Here is a 19,076-nt window from a genome sequence, read left to right as displayed (position 1 = left end):
AAAGGCAGAGAGAAATGGGTTTATGAAATTCAAACGGGGAGATGTATCAGGGCACTGTCAAACGCTTGCAATGGAGCATTCGAGCAGTCATTATCCCTAATCTAGTAGAGGTCAAGTTCTCTGCTAATTATGTTCTCTCACAGAGGGGTGTGTGCGTGTGTGTACATGTGTGCGAGACGAGGACAAAGGAAAGAGTTGATGGAAATCAGTCTCACTGCATTGCCTCTGACAAGAACATAGGATATTTCTCTTCCTACTGCCTGATGCTATTTCAAGCCTCATTATGAGAAAAGTCTCCTGTTTAACATGGTCTTTTCATTGAATTATCTTCTTTTCATTTCTGACCACCTCTCTCGCAAATGCTGCAAATTACCTGCTTGGATCTCATTAGCCTGGAAAGGAGTCATCCCTTGTAAACACACTTCGCATCAATCTGTGTTATCCAAGGACTGTAGGTACATTTACAATATGCAGAGTTGAAAGATATCTGACAGGAGAGGGAATGAAGCCACTGACATGTCAGTTTGCAACTGGATATTCATTATACCATCTCCCTCATTCTGCATCTGTCACTAAGCTATCACTTAGGCTACGCATTAAAGCTCACGAAGCTAACATTTCTGTTTCAACAGCTTACTTACAACGAGGGATTTGAAAATTGATCATCCACCTAGAGTATATGCACTTCTTTCATTAGACATATTTCCATGCAGTAGCCATGCTTAATCTTACAATGCTGTCGGGCTACATGGCTGAAGATCCACTCTATTTCATGTCCAAAATTTGCTCTCTGACCTCAGGGTTAATCTGCCTGCAATATTTTATGGTTTTGGTCTATCTTCTGTTGAGTACACAACTTTTTGCTTATTGTTTCCTGAAAAAACAGTTGTAAAAACTGAATAGGATCACTCTTTAGTCTGTAGTTTTTTCTGGACAGAAATTGGTAGGTATCATGAGAAAACTCCCTCCTTTGAAAGATATTATTTAAAATAACCTTATTAAGCTCTTGATGCATCTTTGTGCTGAAGAGGGCAGCTCAACCCGGACTCACCCACAACTGGAAATGGAAGTATCACTACCACTTTCTCAGGCCCTATCATTTAAAAACATGGGGTGTTTGTCTTTGGGGGAGAGAGAAACAGGGAATGGTATTTACTTAACTGAAAGAGGCTGGGAAAGGCCAGCACACACTCAGGCAAGATGAGAGTTCTCTCGTGCATGTTTTTCAAATCTCAGCTGAATTGGCAACACCAGACCACAGAGACAGGCTTGTATTGCAATGAATTATCAAAGCATAAAGACCTTACTTTTAAAGCAAAACATAAATTATGTATAACATTTTAAAATATACATTTTCACATATATTTACATAATGTTCCTTTTAAGCAACCTGTGAATTCTTATGACCTCTCTCGGGCGTGCTAGGGAAGTGACATTTGCTCTCCACTTCCTATGAATCTGCACTAGTGCCAAGACAGAGCTGGCACTGAGCTGCGTGCTGCAGTGACACACCTGAGGGACAGGGTGCCATTCAGAGAGAACTGGAAAAGCTCAAGAATTGGGCCCATGTGTGAACTTCATGAGGTTCAACAAGGCCAAGCGCAGGGTTGGGGCAACCCCCAGTATCCATACAGGGGGAGATGAATCAGCTGGGGGATGAAGGGATGGAGAGCAGCCCTGCCAAAAGGGCTAGGGCTTACTGGTGAATGAAAAGCTGATGTGAGCCAGCAATGTGAGCTCTCAGCCCAGAAAGCCACCCGCATCCTGGGCTGCATCAATAGAAGTGTGGCCAGCAGGCTGAGGGAGGACATTCTGCCCCTCTGCTCTGCTCTCATGAGACCCCACCTGGAGCACTGTGTCCAGTTCTGGGGTCCCCAGAGCTGGAAAGACATGGACCTGTTGGAGTGAGTCCAGAGGAGGGTCACAAAGATGAATGGAAGTATGAACACCTCTCCTATGAGGACAAGCTGTGAGAGTTGGGGGTGCTCAGCCTGGAGAGGTGAAGACTCCAGGGAGACCTTACTGCAGCCTTCCAGTACCTGAAGGGGTGCCTGCAGGAAAGATGGGGACAAACGATGAATCAGCTGGGGGATGAAGGGATGGAGAGCAGCCCTGCCAAAAGGGCTAGGGCTTACTGGTGAATGAAAAGCTGATGTGAGCCAGCAATGTGAGCTCTCAGCCCAGAAAGCCACCCGCATCCTGGGCTGCATCAATAGAAGTGTGGCCAGCAGGCTGAGGGAGGACATTCTGCCCCTCTGCTCTGCTCTCATGAGACCCCACCTGGAGCACTGTGTCCAGTTCTGGGGTCCCCAGAGCTGGAAAGACATGGACCTGTTGGAGTGAGTCCAGAGGAGGGTCACAAAGATGAATGGAAGTATGAACACCTCTCCTATGAGGACAAGCTGTGAGAGTTGGGGGTGCTCAGCCTGGAGAGGTGAAGACTCCAGGGAGACCTTACTGCAGCCTTCCAGTACCTGAAGGGGTGCCTGCAGGAAAGATGGGGACAAACTTTTTAGCAGGTCTATTGCAACAGAACAAGGGGTAATGGCTTTAAACTAAAAGAATGTAAAATTTAGACTAGGTATAAGGAAGAATTTTTTTACAATGAGGGTGGTGAAACACCGGAACTTACTGCCCAGAAAGGTGGTGGATGGAGACATTCCAGGTCAGGCTGGAACGGGGCTCTGAGCAACCTGACCTAATTGAAGATGTCCCTGCTCATGGCCGGGTGTTGGACTAGGTGATCTTTAAAGATCCCTTCCAACCCAAACTATTCTATGACTCTATTATTCTATAAAGAGAAAGTATTGTAAAAACATCAGAGGAAAACTGTATTTGATTGGTGGAAGGGGAAGCAGGACTCTGCTCTCACTGCCAGGTCTGGCACTGCAATGATATGAGCTGCTGGGAAGCTCAAATAAGCCTCAGAGCTCTCCACTCAGTACACTGCAAGGGAGTGACAAGGCTAAATTAAAACCACGTTTGTAAGGAGCTGTGAATTTTTTCGCTGGAAGGTGCTGGGTAATTGTGAAGTTCATTGCAGTGACTTCTCAGCTGCCAGAGGGCTCAGAGCAAGCTAGGATAGCACCGGTGACAGGCTGGCGGGCAGCTGCCATCACTGCTACCTGCACAGAGCATTTCCTTACCATCTCCTCTGGTTTCACTCTGCCCCTTCCAAAGATACCTCACAGCCCCCAGACTGACCTCACCTGACAGCCACGAAAGGCAGGCTCTGAAGTGTCTAGCTGAATGTACCCATAAAGGTTGGCTCTGGGGGTGGAACAGACCTCTACAATAATGTGACAAAGGGATGAGGAAAGAGAGTGCTACAGATTTCACACCTTCACAGAAAAAAAAAAAATAAAAATCAGGCGGCTGTTGCAGTGATACACACAGTTCAGCAAAAATTACTAGCCATGTGCCTTCAGGCTTAAATTTGCACAACGAAATGTATTCTTTACAAAGGTATTTCTTTTAATGTCTGCTCAATTCAGTTTTATTGGATTTGGCCTATAGAGGACACCATCTGGTATCTGTCATCCAAATCTACATGGACATGCTATCAATAAAATCCCCATTTCCAAAATGTGGGTTAGTTAAAAGTAGGGCCAGATTGCTGGCTGATACAAATTGGTCTGAGTGATGTAGCTATCCATGCTTTTACCAGAAAAGGATCTGACCTACAAAATCCCCAATTTAGATACACTTTTAGGACAGGGCTGTCTTTATATTCTTTATATTCTGTGTTGTAAAGCACGTAGCACAGAGGACCCAGAGCCATGAATAAAACACTCAAGGATTGTGATGGTACACATAATAAATAGTAATCTAATTGCAGCAACAGAAAGATTTCTGTAGTCATTCATATGTCCAAATAACTCATGCGTGTCACTCCGTGAATGGCCAGCATTCTTCAGTGGAGAAGAACATTCTCTGCAGAGCTGCCATCTTAGGACCTTCCACAGCAGTTTAGGTAGAGCAATAAGGCAGAGCTTATGCTATTGTTGGCCATGTTATATCAATTCATTATATATAAATTAGCCGAGTCTCTCTAGACAGTCTTAATACTTTTCATAAAGACAGTATTTAGCCCAAAGAAATACATTCTTTTCCTTCCCCACTTGGGGTAAAAAGAGGCCATCTCACTTCTCAACTATGCAGAGCATTTTAACTTCATTAAATGGCCTTCAACTACTTCAAAATGAATGAGTGTTTTCACACAGGCAGACGCTTTACCAAACTTTAAGAAGTTTATTGAATCAGGGCAGGAGACCTAAGTTACCTCTTCCTCTCCCAACCCCCTAAATGGAAGGGGTTTTTAGCAACAAACCATCCCAGAAACTAAATCCTGGTATGACTTACACCCCTCAGAAAACTACACTGGGGTTAATGAGAGCAGTATTTGGCTGCAGGAGTTTTACTTACGTCACTGAGTCTTTCCCGAGAGCTACTTCGCCGGAAACCTTTCGATTCCCCACTGGCGCTTTCACTGTCACTGTCTCGGCAACTGTTTTGGCCTGGCTTGAGCTGCAGGAAGAGAAAAAACAGAGAGAGCGAAAGTTTAGCCTGGTTCAGGTGAGTCCCTTTGACATTGCTCTTCTTCAATCCAACCCCACATCTGCACAAAGCAGGGTTTCTGTGGTGCTTGCAGCAATGCAACCAGCACGGTGCAGCCTGGGTGCTGAGGCAGCATCTCAGAGAGACCAGGAGTGCAGAGAACAAAGCAGGCTCACGTGAGGGATGAGACCCTGCAGGCAGAAGAAGGTAACATTCGTGTCCCAATGAATCACAGAATCACAGAATCACAGAATCTTCTAGGTTGGAAGGGACCTTAAAGATCATCTTGTCCAACCGTCAACCTAACTCTGACAAAAATAGACACCCACACAACGAACAAGGAGCATCATCACTAAACCAGACCTCCCAGCACTAATCAACCTGTCTTTTGAACACCTCCAGGGATGGGGCCTCAACCACCTCCCTGGGCAGCCCATTCCAATGTCTGATAACCCTTTCAGTGAAAAAATTTTTCCTAATGAAATCACAGTTTAAGACCTTCATTTTGGGAACTTGTAGACTTCTCAATCTATTTATGCCATAGATGCAGTTTTTATATTTACCATCACATAGAAGCATGTGCAGAATCAGTCCCTCACTCATTACAACGTAAGAATATTGAGGATCCCGAATCAATGGAAATCTCCCCAAGAGAAGGAGCAGCCATCACTCCGGGGAGACCTTTCGCTGGGATAGCCCCCAACAACATTGCCTGACACTAACCTCAATGTTCATAAACCAACGTGATCTACTTAATAGGTATCAGGTTGCTTTTGCCTTTCAAACCAGCTTTAATGAACTTTACTGGCATTCTAATAAATAAAAAATACAAAAAAATATTACGAAGTATATTTTTAATACAATTGAGAACACATCTGCTTTCTCTTATGCTGTGGATTCTGCAGGTCAACATGTTACAACAGCAGCGTACCGAAATGAACACTTACCATACACATACATTACACACGTGTCCACAAGCACATAAACATATATATAGTGAGAGGAAGATATGAGCTACATCTACTGCGATGCTGAAAATGTATATATTTCTTTTAGCATATCTTTCCCTATGTTTTGCTTGAATGTATTAAAATTTTGGTTTAGCCTTGTTGATGCTTTGTTCAAACTGACTTTATGTGAAGACTGGTTACTCCTGAGTTTAAGACTGGCAAAAAGTCAATTTCAGAAATGTAGATTTAAAATCACTTATGTAAATACTGGCAGCAGAGGTAAATGCAGAGAAAATACTTGGTGAGGTACCTAATGAAGTATTTCACGAGCCACCTACTACATTTACCAGTATTCTTATAACATATACTAAATAACTCATCCTAACTTATTCTAATTATTAATACATTCATAGTAATTTCTATTCAGACTGCACAGAAATAGCTAATCACACTCATCACCATTTTTTGACTGGAGACCAAAAGTTCCTTCTCCATGAACTCTCTCCACCAGCTTTCCCCCCTCGCCTTTCTTCTCTCTCTCCTCATTTTTTTTCCAGTACTCCCAGAAACATTTTGCATGAGCACACAGAAAAATTCACACACAGGCGCATGCCCACAAAACCATTTCTGCTCTATTTCCCAGATATACATTCACATTGTACACGCTGCTCACTTTTCCCAGGTTCACAAAGCATCCTCCCCCCAATGGTTATCATCAGTCTATCCCTACTGCTGGAAGAGCAAATCATGTCTGCAAGTTTGGTCTGTGCGTGCTGCTTTACCTTCATCCCTTATTCCCCTCATTAGTAAAAGGCAGGTTTGGGTGCTCTCTGTCAGTCAAAAGAAAGAAAGGAGAAAGTACATCAAGCTACAGGCTCAGACACACAATCGAGTTGCAATGTATGAGCACAACTGCAAAAAATGGCACAGGTGTACTCTCAGCGCAAAGAAAATGTAACATATGATCTAGAGCTATTTGTCAAACACTTACAATTTAATAAATAAACTAAATATTCCACAGCTCAGCCAGAAATTCTCAAGTAAAAAGATTTTTATTTCAAACGGAATGGTTTATCAGTCAGATCCAATAGAACTAGGTAGCTTTTTTTGGAGGTGGAGGGGAGGATAATGAATTTAAGAAGTCTTATACCTCATATATAAACTCACAGATCTTATCTAGGACCACTTGTGTACTGTAATTTTATGGTCCCAGGTTTAAAATTTAACAACCCAAATGAAAATGGATCAAGTTTCCCTGACGCAGTCTTTTGTCAACATCCTCTCAATGATGGAAAAACTCTTATTGTATCTGGGGCTTGAAGAATTTTTTCCAGTCTCAAATTTTTATTTTTAGAAGTTCAATTTATTTTGTACACAATTTTCATACATTAGTTATTTGCTAACTAATCATAACGGCGTGATTTTTATACTTCTACGTTGCAAATTCCAGCTCTTTACACAGTAGAGAAGAAAACCCCAGCAGGTGTCATTTTTCTAGACACAATTTACAAGAAATAAGAGAATATGACCAAGATATCTGAGCCTGAAACTCTGTAGGAACAAAGCGAACTACATAGACTCGACAGCAAACTCAGAAGTAAGTCCAAGTTAAGATTTATAAGCTTTCCATATTTTCCTTTCTTTTTTTCCAAGTTGAGTTTCTCCATGTGCCAAACTGTTGAGGGTTTACATTTTATTCCAAAACCCATCAATCTGTGCTAAATTAAAAAAATAAAGCATGGAAATGTGCCCATTGTCTTCTTTTAAGAACCCAAAGTTACACACAAATGCACATGAGAACACTTAATGTGAATAGGCAATGATTCATTTTGATCTACTTGCACAGATTCAACCACTTAAAATTAAAACGACGTTGAAACAACATAGTGCTGCTAAACAACGTTTACAAATAAAAGACTGGATCTTTAGTTACACTGCATGCATTTGGCGCATTGCTTTGGGGCACACAGGGACCCTAAAATCAGTTTCTCCTCGAAAATGCAATTGTCACTGGAAAAAATTTTAAGTGCAACATTGACAACTCTTGTTTCTGTAGCACTGCTGTCAAGGTACACCATGCAACAAGCAAAGCCACCATGAAACTCCCATGATGTCTACCCAAGTGCCCCACCGAGGGCCTTCCCACATTAACACAGCCGTTACACTTCTACTGTGTACCCAGTGAGGAACAAAGAAGGGTTTGCAAAAAGCATAACTGACTCCACGCTTTGACTGGACAGTGGGAGCGAATGTATCCATGCAGGGATCCTTCTAAAAGGACTCACAAAGATGAAATACAGACACTTTCTAGATTGGAAGCACAAAACCCTAAGAACACAGAGGGTCGCTGACTCCCAACAAACTTGTACAGCCTCCAGGATTCCTTGAGTATAAGAGACATGTTACATGTTAAAAAAAAAAGATAATCAGTGACCTGAGCCCATTTGCCCAGGCTGAATGGCTGAAGGGCACAGGGAACGCTCACCATCCAAAAGCCTTCTTGTTTTTGGTCATTCTTAGCATTGTAACGTCATAGTTCTGGAAATCTTTTATCACAATACAGAACCTATTACTTTGTAATGCCTTTAAATCTGTTGGAGGATATTCAAAGTCAAGCAGAATTGGTTAAGCAGATAACTACACTTCTCCTATTAAAAGAAAGAAAGGGAAAGGAGAAGTAGATCTGGAAGGGGGGCTGCTGGCTGAAGCACTGGGCTGGGACACAGCAGCCGGCTTTATTTCTGATTCTTCACTGCACCCAATTCCCTCTCTAAAAAGTGAGAATAATGATGAGTCTTCCATACTCATAAAAACTGGTCTATTTAGGGTTGGTTTTTATAGTGGGGAGAGTTTCTCAGTGACTGTGGAGCACATCACACGCTACAGGACCTGGCAGCCCCACTCATGGCTCTGGGGGCAACAACGATTCCTAACGGTGAGGTGGCTCCACTGACAAAGTGTATTAAAAACATAAAAAAGGCCTGAAGACTGCTGCACTCACCTGGGTTTTCATTCCTCCCTTTTGTACAGGCAGGAGCAGCATGAAGCCTGTGTGCTTTGGCTGCTCCCTCCATGGGCCTCTCTGAGGAGAGGCCAGTTCCAGCCGGCTCCGGCCGGTTCCACAATGGCCCCCACCACAGCACAGCCGAGCCCCCACCACAGCACGGCCGAGCCCCCACTGCGGCTGGTGGCACCCCTCCGAAAGCATATTTCGGAGAGGACAAAAATGCCAGAGCACTGAGGGAAACAACGTGAGAGGAAGCCCTGTGAAGAGCCAGGTGAGGGCTGAGGAGGGAAGGAGGTGCCAGGGCCCGAGCAGAGATTCCCTCACACCCAACAGAGGGGGTGGATACTCCCTGAAGGAACCCTGGCCCCTGGAGAGCCCACAATAGAGCAGATTTTTCCTCATGGAGTTGTCCCCCGTGGGAGGGATCCATGTGGAGCAGGGGAAAGGAGCTGTCACAGACAGACCACAGCCCCCAGCCCCTGCGCCACACTGAGGAATAAGGAGTGAGGGTGAACTCTGAGGGAGAGGCATTGTTTCAATTTTTCTTTTTTTCTCACTACCCAAGTCTGTTTTAACTGGCAATAAATTAAGTTAGTTTTTCCCAAGTCCAGACTGTTTTGCCCGTGAGGATAACTGGTGATGTCCCTGTCTTTATCTCACCTCACAAAGCTCTTCCATCTTTTATTTCCTCCCCCTGCCCTGTTGAGGTGGGGGAATGTGACAGAGTGGCTGGGGGCGGGGGTTGGCCTCAGCCAAGGTAAACTCACCACACCGGGGTTTGGTGAAAAGCACTCAGATGCTCTAAACTGAGCCAAAAACCTTCAGACATACCACCCCGTGCTGCCCCACAGAGTAATGCAAAGTAGATGGAGAACTGCAGGTGCCATGAGGGACACAAAGAGTGAGAGGGTCACCGAGATGGCACTGGGAGGGGAGAAGAGCCAACCCTAACAGTGACCATTTGATGAAGAAAAAGGAAAGAGACTAGCTCAGGCCTAAAGGTCACAAAGAAACTGGGCAGAAATAGCTGAGATTATGAATAAACCAAAAAAGATGCAAAAAAATCACAGTGAAACTACTGGAATAGCAAGCACTAAGCGCAACTCTTCTTTCAGGGCATGGAGAGCTTTTCAGGTGACTTGAAATCTAATGGAACTGGTTTTGCACCAGGGAAATATTCAGCCCTATTTTGTGACGGCGGAAGCTCAAACTGAATATTCAGCTGTGTCCAGGGAAAGCAGCTCTCTGCTATGCTTCCTTCTGCCATTCAAAGTCAAAGGGTAAAGCAGACATAAATATACAGGCTTAGGGGCAGGATGGATCTACAGGAATAGTGCTACAGTTACTACTTTGGTCAGACATTTCTGTGAAAAGATGGGGGGCATGAGCCATAAAGCACTCCTAAGGATAACCCATAACAACATGGCTCTCTGTTGCCTTTTGTCTCAGAAAGGAAAAGAATGAAGGACAGAGATAGTCGATCATGTTAAGAGGCATAAGGGAGGATGAAAAGGCAGCTGAGCCCCAGACTACAGGGAGCATCATCCTCTCAGGACCGCAGTTTGCTTTGCTGGATCCCTAAGCCACTTTAGATAATTCCACAGTAGCGGTGCCTGGTTAGCAAGTAACAAAAAGCAAAATAAATAAACCTACTGAGAATTTAGCAAAAGCCTTTTTCACAGAGCTTATATATCATGTCAAAAACACCCTAATGCGGCATTTCCAAGCTCCTTTTTTTTTTTTTTTAATATATTTTAATTTAAAACCCCATACCATTTGGCAGCAGTAAATCTATGGTATAGTTTCGAGGCGCCTGAGTTTCCACACCATATGGAATTAAAGGATTATTTCACTACATTATACTTTAAAGTTATGAATACTAACACTTCTCCCTATTATAGCGCAGCCAGCAAGCTAAGCCTTTACCAGAGTCCTAGAGGAAGAGGCCACCTGCTCCCCAAGGGATGGCATAACCCTACTGCGCGGAGAGGAATTTCAGGATTTCAGTTCTGCCTGTCATTCTTTATTTATACATCTTTTGCAAGGGCAAGACAGTCCAAAACTCTTCTGATCCAGCTCCTACCTGGGTGAAAATATTCCCTAGCTCAGCTCTGCTGGGGAGCAGGCTCACGTGTGCTCTGTTAGTGATGCTTGCTGACTCCAGGAAGCCTGAACAGGTACAGCCCAGTCCCAAACCCATGACAGTAGTTCATCCTGACCAGGGTGACAGCCCTTCACAGTACAAAGACATTTCTACCTGCTCCTTCACATACACACAGCTTGCCTCCACTTGCTCTAGGGGCTTTTCTCAGGAGCCCAGGCTCAAGGTAGGCTCTGAAGATGTGAATTTTTGTTGCTACTGGCAGTCACATACTTTTCCCAAATGCTGCACACATGGATCTAGGCAGAAGCATCGGGAAATCAGGCAGCTGATGATGACTGCAGGCTGCTCCAGGTGGCCAAAGGCCAGGAAGCAATAGCCAGTTCAGCCTGGGAGAAAAAGCAAAGCCTGGCTGAACTAGGGCCCGGCTGAGGTCCTAGCTAACAGGCTGGGCTGCCTCAGCATGAATTATCCTGGATTCATCACTGCTCCTTCAGGGCTCGGCACGCAGGAGGAGTCTGGCTCACAGCACACAAACAGGAGGGAGGACGCTGGGAAGCCTGTTCCCACTCCCACCCCTCAGAGGGAGGGTCACGGGGTGCTCCTCAGCACCGTGTTGGGCTGCATCCTCATGGCTCCTGGCAATGGTGCATGAGCTGGAGCTGTGGGGAGTGAGCCAGAGCGCTGGGCAGCACCCTGTGCCGCTGTGAGCTGGGGTGACGGGGAAGAGATGGACCACTGAAGCCTCTTTAGCATCCAACGCCTCTGAAACTGATGCATGGCTCAGCACTGGGAGCATCTCCAGCACCCAGCTGTGGAGCTGACCCAACCAGCTCCCTGAATGCTCTTACCCATTTGTTTTTTTCTAACGTGAATGTCATCATGTGCTCTTAGGAGAGTGGTTTTAATGTGCTCTCACGGCCAAAAAGTTAAGTACAGCTCCCACTAACCCCCAACCCACTCACCAGGCTGGAAAAACCAGCAGCAAATCAAAATACTTACTGTAGCATCATTTTGCACTTAAATGAAACATCTTTTCCTTAAAATCTGTTACTTTGATTTCAAAATTATGACAATTCATGTTGAAGCATGATTGATTCTAAAGAAGAGAACAATTGAGTATAGAAATCAGAAGTATAACATCAGTGGATTAAAGGCTGATGAGTTAAGCAACGTTCAGTAAAAGGATGCTGCTTTTTGAATTATATCTAGAATAAATAAGAAATATACATCCTGATGGCACTGAATTACAGCCTTGTCTGTGCTACTCAGACCCACAGGCAGAACAGTAACGTCCCCTTTGGAAGTACAGCACAAACCCAACCCAAGGAGCCAGACCCTGCCCTGCCCAAGCAAACACACACACGTGAAGTGTCTTCCATCAGCCAGAAAAGAGCAACACCAGATTTCACGTAGGACTGAATATTTGTTTGCAAAGAAAACATTTTATCAATGATTGAGAACAAATCTGGCTGTATGAAAACAAAGAAAAGGAGAACTGCATAGCAAGAAAAAGACAACAATGTAAAACAAGGCTTGCTACTTGTGATTTAAATCATGATTAACAGCTGTCACTTAAATACTGTCATTTAATTGTATCTTGCTACTGACATAAGTTAGACAAATAATACTTACACAGCACTTATGTGTCACCCAAACGTTTAAAGATGGTTCAACACAGCAGCTGTGGACCTGGAGCAAGACCTCTACCCTGCATCTCTACCAGAGCCATGCTCACCACCACCACATCTGCCTGAATACCCAAACAGAGGAGCAGCCCAAGGAAAGCAAATCAGAGGTGAGATAATGAGAAGGAAGAATATTTACAGCACACAAGTTTAGGCAGTAAATATGAAAAAAAGATTCACACTGTGTGTGGACTCTGAACAGTATTAATACAAAGACATTTTTCACACCAGGGAAGAAAAATCTTGTTACCTAAGAGATACAATAAAGCATTAGGAGAGGCTGTCTGTGTATGCCTTGATATTTAATCTGAAAACAACCAATGTACATGCTCCAAGAAACTGTCAGCTGCTGAGGATCAGGGCCTACACACCATCATCCTGGGATCTGGCATCCCTACCAGAATACGAAGTGTTATTTTGCGTACCCGTATGGTAAAAGTGAAGTAGACCAACAAAGACAAGGTGTTATCCTTTGTTTCCTCCCTGCCTCTACTGAGAAGTAATTTTCCTGTTCAAAAATTCCTTTTATGAAAAACAAGAATAAACACACATATATTTTTTTCCAATTTCCTGTTGACAAAGAAATCTAAATCTAATAGAACCTGAACACGTAACTATAAACAATTACCTAATTAGCTCTATGATACAGAACAAGGGTGTCTTTAACTTACTTATTCTAAAGCACTGGTGGTCATTTCCTGCTGCCTGAGACTGATCCAGGGGCTGCTGCTGCTGCACTCGCTCACGACATGGGAGGAGAGGAACTCGTCCTCTACCGCCTTAAATGGGGGAGATCCTACTGAAAGACACAGAGCTACACCCCTCTTCTCCTGGGGAGAACTTGGCTATTTAGCATTGTTATTACAGAAACACCAAGTGATCCTGTTCTGCTCACAGTAGCGACAGCAGAAGCAACACAGGCTAAGAATAAACAGCATCCTTGCCAAAGCGGGGGCGGGGGGTAAAGAGAACGGGCATTTATTTCCAGATCCTCTTCTCCTTCATTATATGCTCGGGCAACCTTAGATATATAGCTCACAGAAGGTACTCTGAAGTAGCTCTGTAGCTCTATTTTATCTAAGTTACACAGAGAATGCAGCCCATCATTTTTTCTGGGCTGTTTATACAGAAATCAAAGATAAATTTGGCATAAACTCATCACACCCCAGAACCATACATACATTATACAACATATAAAGTGTAACATACTTGCTCTGTTCCCCAGCTCCTGTTAAGAGCGGTACGAAACAGCAAGCTGTTGGCAATTGCAACAAATGAAGCGTATTTCAGCACACTTTAAAAGCTGAATTGCAAAAAAATATAGGCTTCTTCTGACCCTTTGCATTTTGATGGCTGCACAGTGAGAAATATGGCCCTTAAAATTACACCTTGCAAAGCACTCCATTGTAGCAATCAATCTCCCCGCGCCGCTCCCGCGGCAGAGGGATGAGGAGTGAGGGTCCAGCTGCTCTGCTCGGGGGCACCCCAGCGCTGGAGACTGGGGGGGAACCCATCGGGGCCTCCCAACTTGGGGGGAACCCATCGACCCCTCCCAACATTTCCTCCATCCCACTGCTGAGCTGCTCTGTAGCCCATTCTGGATTTCCAGGGCCTTCCCTGGGCTCCGTGTCAGGGAAACCAGCCTTTGTACATCTAAAAACCCACCTCTGAAACAGCCACTTTAGTGCCCATTCCTGCCCTGTACCAGTGTCCCATCCTTGTCTGCAGGGATACACACCCCTTCACGCTCTGCTCCCTACACAGCACAAGTCCTCCGTGCTGTTCAGCCGAGTGATGACCATTTACACCACCCACAAGTCTTGCTTCTGCTTTCTGTGTCCCCACACCACATTTTAAGTTCCATGGGCATACAGCTGCTCGGGCATACCCCCCACTGAACCCCTCGAATACCCTCCGTGGACCAGTGGATTTCATAGAATCACAGAATGGTTCAGGTTGGGAGGGACCTTAAAGACCTTCTAGTTCCAACCCCCTGCCCTGGGAAGGGACACCTCCCACCAGACCGGGTTGTGGGGACTGATTGGGTTTTGTGGTTCCATTTAGGCTTGCTCATTTCAAAACCAGAGACCCAAGCTGGCAGTTTTACCCCAACGTTCTGGGTAAGAATCGCCTGTTTCAGAGCACTTGGCAACAATGGCTTTCCAGATCCCTCTTGTCAGAGCGTTACCAGCTCTTGCTTCAGAGGTGACAGGCAAAGGGTCCAGCCTGTGGCTTCAGGGACTCTGTCCCCGTCCCAACCACAGATCTCTGAGTTTTCTCACTTCTGTTGTACGGGAAAGGTCGGGTGAGGCAGGAAAGCAGAGGCAAATGCCCTCCCTTTACTCTGAATCTCTGGACAGGGCAGAGAAGAACAGAAATATTGTCCCATTTAGCCTGGAGTGCCTGACATCCAACTCCCTAAGGACTCTGCTTGGCCTCTGGTTGACTTTGAAATGTATAACTTACTGGAAGAATACTTATGTTAAGAGGATAAAATTAATCACATGATGGAACAAAAAGCAAACAGGCCAGGTCAAAAAAAACAACACTGCAGCTCTACAGCTCTTTCCAAACTCGGCTGAAGACCCTCCATCTGTTTTAATGAGGGGAAACATCCAACCGAGGTAGGTTCTGCAGGCTTTCACTCCTTTCAGGTTCCACAGGATGGTCACTACCCATGCACAGGGGAGACACAAGATGGGGTGAGACCTTTTGGGAACATCTAAGGATGTGAAGCAGCTCCATGAATGGAGCCTGAAAAAGACCAGAGTGACAGGACTTGCTCGCTTGAATTAAGTCACAGCTACCGTCATCCTTTTTCCCCTCAATGCAGACCACTAACCTGACACCCAGTTAACATTACACGAGTAAATAAACGTCTTGGAGGAGGAAATATCAGTATTCATGGATGGACCTCAAGATGTTTGCCACTGTTTACTTAAAAGAGCTCTGTTATTTCATAGTTCGATATAAGCCCAGAATAAATATTTAATAACTTGGTTGCATAAATAATGATTTGAAGGTTGAGCTATTGGCTTAAAAATATAATACTATTTTAAGCCGTTTAACTGGCTGGCCATATAAATAATTCAAGATTTAAAAGTCATCCCGTGGTCTCTGTACAAGGAGAAAACTAGGAAGTTGTAACTATAATGACAAAAGCAGGGCAAGATCAATCAAACCACATGATCTCTAACACAAACAAGCAGCAATTAAGCAGCAATCAAGACCAATATGACTGTGGTTGATGTCCTTTTATGCCAATACTCTCAGTCCAGAGAGCAAAACTTAATAATGTTTTGCAATTTATCAAGGGAACCATAACTCTGCTCTCTGTGACTTGGCCAAGAGGCTATTATGATAGTATTTCTCTGTAATTTAATAATGTGAAGGGAAGGGGGGGGAAGGGGAGTAAAAGCATTTTGACATATAACTCACGTCTATACATATTGTATTTTCCCCTTGCTTGAATGATAGAAGCAAAAGTCATAATAATATACCTCAGTACCAATTTGTTAGCAGGAAAGGGGAGCTGAAGTATCTGGCAATGAAAAGCTATTTGAAGAAGCACAGAAGGGAAGGGAATGAACCCTCTGAATTCATTAGCAGCTGTCATTGATGTGGAGATGAGTTTAGAGATGAAGAGAAGCTAGTCATCACAAATAACTCAGGAGAAAAGCAAAGGGAGGAACTGTTGTTTAAGTTGTTTAAATCTGGATTAGCTTCTGATGGATGGCACGTTGCCACTTAGAGGAACCTTTGTGTTCCGCGCTCCACCCTCTTTGGAGGGAAGCAGTTTGAACAAAATAAGATATTTCAGCATTTGGGGCTGCGCAGGGGTTTCTGGCAGCCCTGGGTGCTGCTCTGCAACGCCAGCCTGTTGGTCAGGAACGAGTCACCATTTTCCTGTACCCATGGCCACAGTGTCACAGCATCCCTTCTGCTCGAGGAGCCGACCCTGCTGTCACCCACCCCTCCGGGCAGCCTTCCCCAGAGCTCTGAGACTCCCCGGGCTGCACGGCTGCAGATAACACCAGGGCTTTGCAGGGAACTCAGCCAACTCAGAAATGACCAGGTTATTTTTTATTTCTTCTTTGTTTCCTGGATTGGTTCTAACTCAGATCAGTTCTTGGTTTGGCACGACAGAGGCGGCGATGGTGGGAAGGGGTGGCAAGGACTCAGGCACTACCAGGAAGAGAAACGCTGAAGAATTACATCCTTAAACCACAGCTTGACTTCATGTCTTAAATCTTGTTGAATTTTTGCCCTGGAATAACATAATAAGAGCTGCAGCTGGTCTGAAAAATTCAGAATGTCTTCAAACTCCTAACAATACCAGCTTGTTGGGTTTTTGGGCTTTGCTCTACATTATTTTTGGATAATTTTTTTCCTGCTCACCTCTCTTTCCCTCTCATCCTGAGAAATAATGTAAAATATATTGTAGCACTGTGCTTTCACCTTGGACTACTTTTGCCAATTGAAATAATGAGTCCTCCTATTTGCAAATGTCAAAAAATCCCCCGGTACATCTCGGAGTCTGTCCCCTGTCAACACTGACCAAAGGTGATTTAACGTTGGATAGATTTGATGAGCTGGTTGCCTCAGTCCAAGTCTAAAACCAGTGTCATTTCCAGAAAATCCTTCTGCCAGCTGCTGTTCTCAGCCCTTGTGCTGGCAGCTCAACAGAGGTAAGGAATCGGCAAGCGCCGGTGCCCGCTGAAATCAAGAAGAACATTTCCAATGACTTCTAGGGATATAAAATCCATTTAGGGAACTCGGTGTCCACTAGAATTACTTGACAGACAATTTCTGTACCTTATACTGATAAAACCCTCACTTTAACTTCTCTTTAATATGCTTTAAAATCATACTAGACTTACCTGTCTTGAAAATACAGTCATATCCTAGGTAAGTGGAGTTTTATTATTGTTTTAAGATAAGTGCAAAAAACCGGTAACACAGGACTACTATCAAATTATGCTTACTTAAATTAATCCTCATTCTGGCATTTAATAATTTGTAAAGTGCTTATTCAGGAAAAGGTCAAAAATCACTTGGAAAGATATGTTAATGGCCCTCTAAGTAATGTTTAGACTTACTGAATAAATTTTCACACTTAAGTCACGTATAACAAGCATTACAAAATGTATTATAAATTGTGCTCTTCACAATGGAGAGCTGTGTATAAAACATACATGTGACGGTCTCCGCACAAGACAGCACTTAAGCACTCAGTTAAATTCATCTCAGGTGAGGAAAAAATTAAGCGTATCTTCACTGTTATGCTGGAAATATATTCAACATATGTTCTCATAAAGGGGAATATTTACCTGAATCAGGACCTGAAAGAAGCCTATTATAGTTTCCCTACATGATAAAAAAACCCCTAACACAACCCCCCCCCCAAAACTTCAAAAAAAAATGCAGCTCCCCCAAAACTCAATCCTAAAAAAAATGAAAAAGAGTTGTAAATAATTGGAAATGAAGGAAGACAAACCCTTGTGCTGATGGATCTACATGGAACCCCTTCTATGCTTTGAAATATTTGGGCTTTAAAATGACCCACAAGACTTAAAAATTAAGTATCAGCATGTGAAAACACACCATATTACAGTTTAAATCAACCATTATACAGGCTCAGCAAGCATCAGCACACTCCTTCTACGCACTAAAAAACGTCAACTTCTCCTTGGTGAATAATAATTTGTGGAATAAAGTAGGCATGCAAAATATGGGTGGCAGGCAGCAACTGCCGATATTTGGGGCACCAAGGTGTTTTAAAATTGTTTTTCACTTTTGCATCCAGCATCCACCGAAATCTCAACAGATCAAAGTTTTGCAGACAAGGAAAAAAAAAGCCCACAAAATTAATAACTATTTAAGTATTCTGTTTCATCATGATAACAAACAGATGGTTTTAATATTCTAGAGGCTAATTTCTGAACAATTAAAAACACAGCAAGACATTAACATCTAATGAAACATTTTAACTACCAGTATATGCATCTGCCATTAATTTCCACACAGTAAGGTCTTGGTTCTCTTCAATCTGTTCTTTATTAAGGAAAGTTTTTCCACTCTGAATTTAGTGAAGTAGAGAATTAACAACTGTTTTCAATCAGCAATCAGCATGATATTTCGCCAGTGTGCATTGAAACCGTCCACACTATCAGACATAAATTTACTCCTATGATGGCTTTGATCTGCACGCTGAGTAGGGATGTTAGAAGGGAATTCATTTTCTAATTCCATTTTCATTTAGAACATATGAATTAACCCCTCACAGATCTCATGTCCCTTTTTATCTACTTTAGATAAAGGACACCTACTCGTAATGTTATGGCTTACGCATTACTTACAGTCTAGCCAAAAACAAATCCATTTTTTGAAAGCAACGAAAGCATTCACATGCAAACTGTATTGAAATAAAGTTCTTCAAAGGCAAGGAGAATCCTATATTTATGAGCTTCTAATTTATATTTCCTTTGCTCATTTGTGATAAGAACACGGGGTAATATTCATCAAAGCCGTACCCATGCAAAAACTACTTGCTATTAAAAAAATCTTTGCACCCCAGCCAGCAGGCTATGTAACTCATGTGTGCCCTAATCACATATGCAGCTCAGAACTACTGATGAATTTTCTGCAGGTCTTCACCAATTCGGCAGGTAATGATTTAAATTAAGCCGAGGAAAGTCATTCTCCCTGTGCCCAGGGCATGGCAAAAGGCTGATGTTATTCAATATTTGTTGCCATCCCCTAGCTACTGTATG

General features: G+C 43.6%; 1 protein-coding gene across 1 annotated transcript in view; it reads right to left on the bottom strand.

Annotated features, from left to right (window-relative positions):
• AUTS2 (autism susceptibility candidate 2) overlaps positions 1–19,076 on the bottom strand; it is a 630,583-nt gene that overhangs the window by 447,216 nt on the left and 164,291 nt on the right. Inside the window, exon 5 of the mRNA XM_014953035.1 lies at positions 4,426–4,527. Within this exon, the coding sequence (XP_014808521.1) occupies positions 4,426–4,527 (102 nt within the window). The remainder of the gene's footprint in view (positions 1–4,425; positions 4,528–19,076) is intronic.

The sequence above is a fragment of the Calidris pugnax genome, unplaced genomic scaffold (genome assembly GCF_001431845.1).
Source record: "Calidris pugnax isolate Ruff unplaced genomic scaffold, ASM143184v1 scaffold133, whole genome shotgun sequence".
NCBI classification, from domain to species: Eukaryota; Metazoa; Chordata; class Aves; order Charadriiformes; family Scolopacidae; genus Calidris; species Calidris pugnax.
This window is presented reverse-complemented; position numbering and strand designations above follow the sequence as displayed.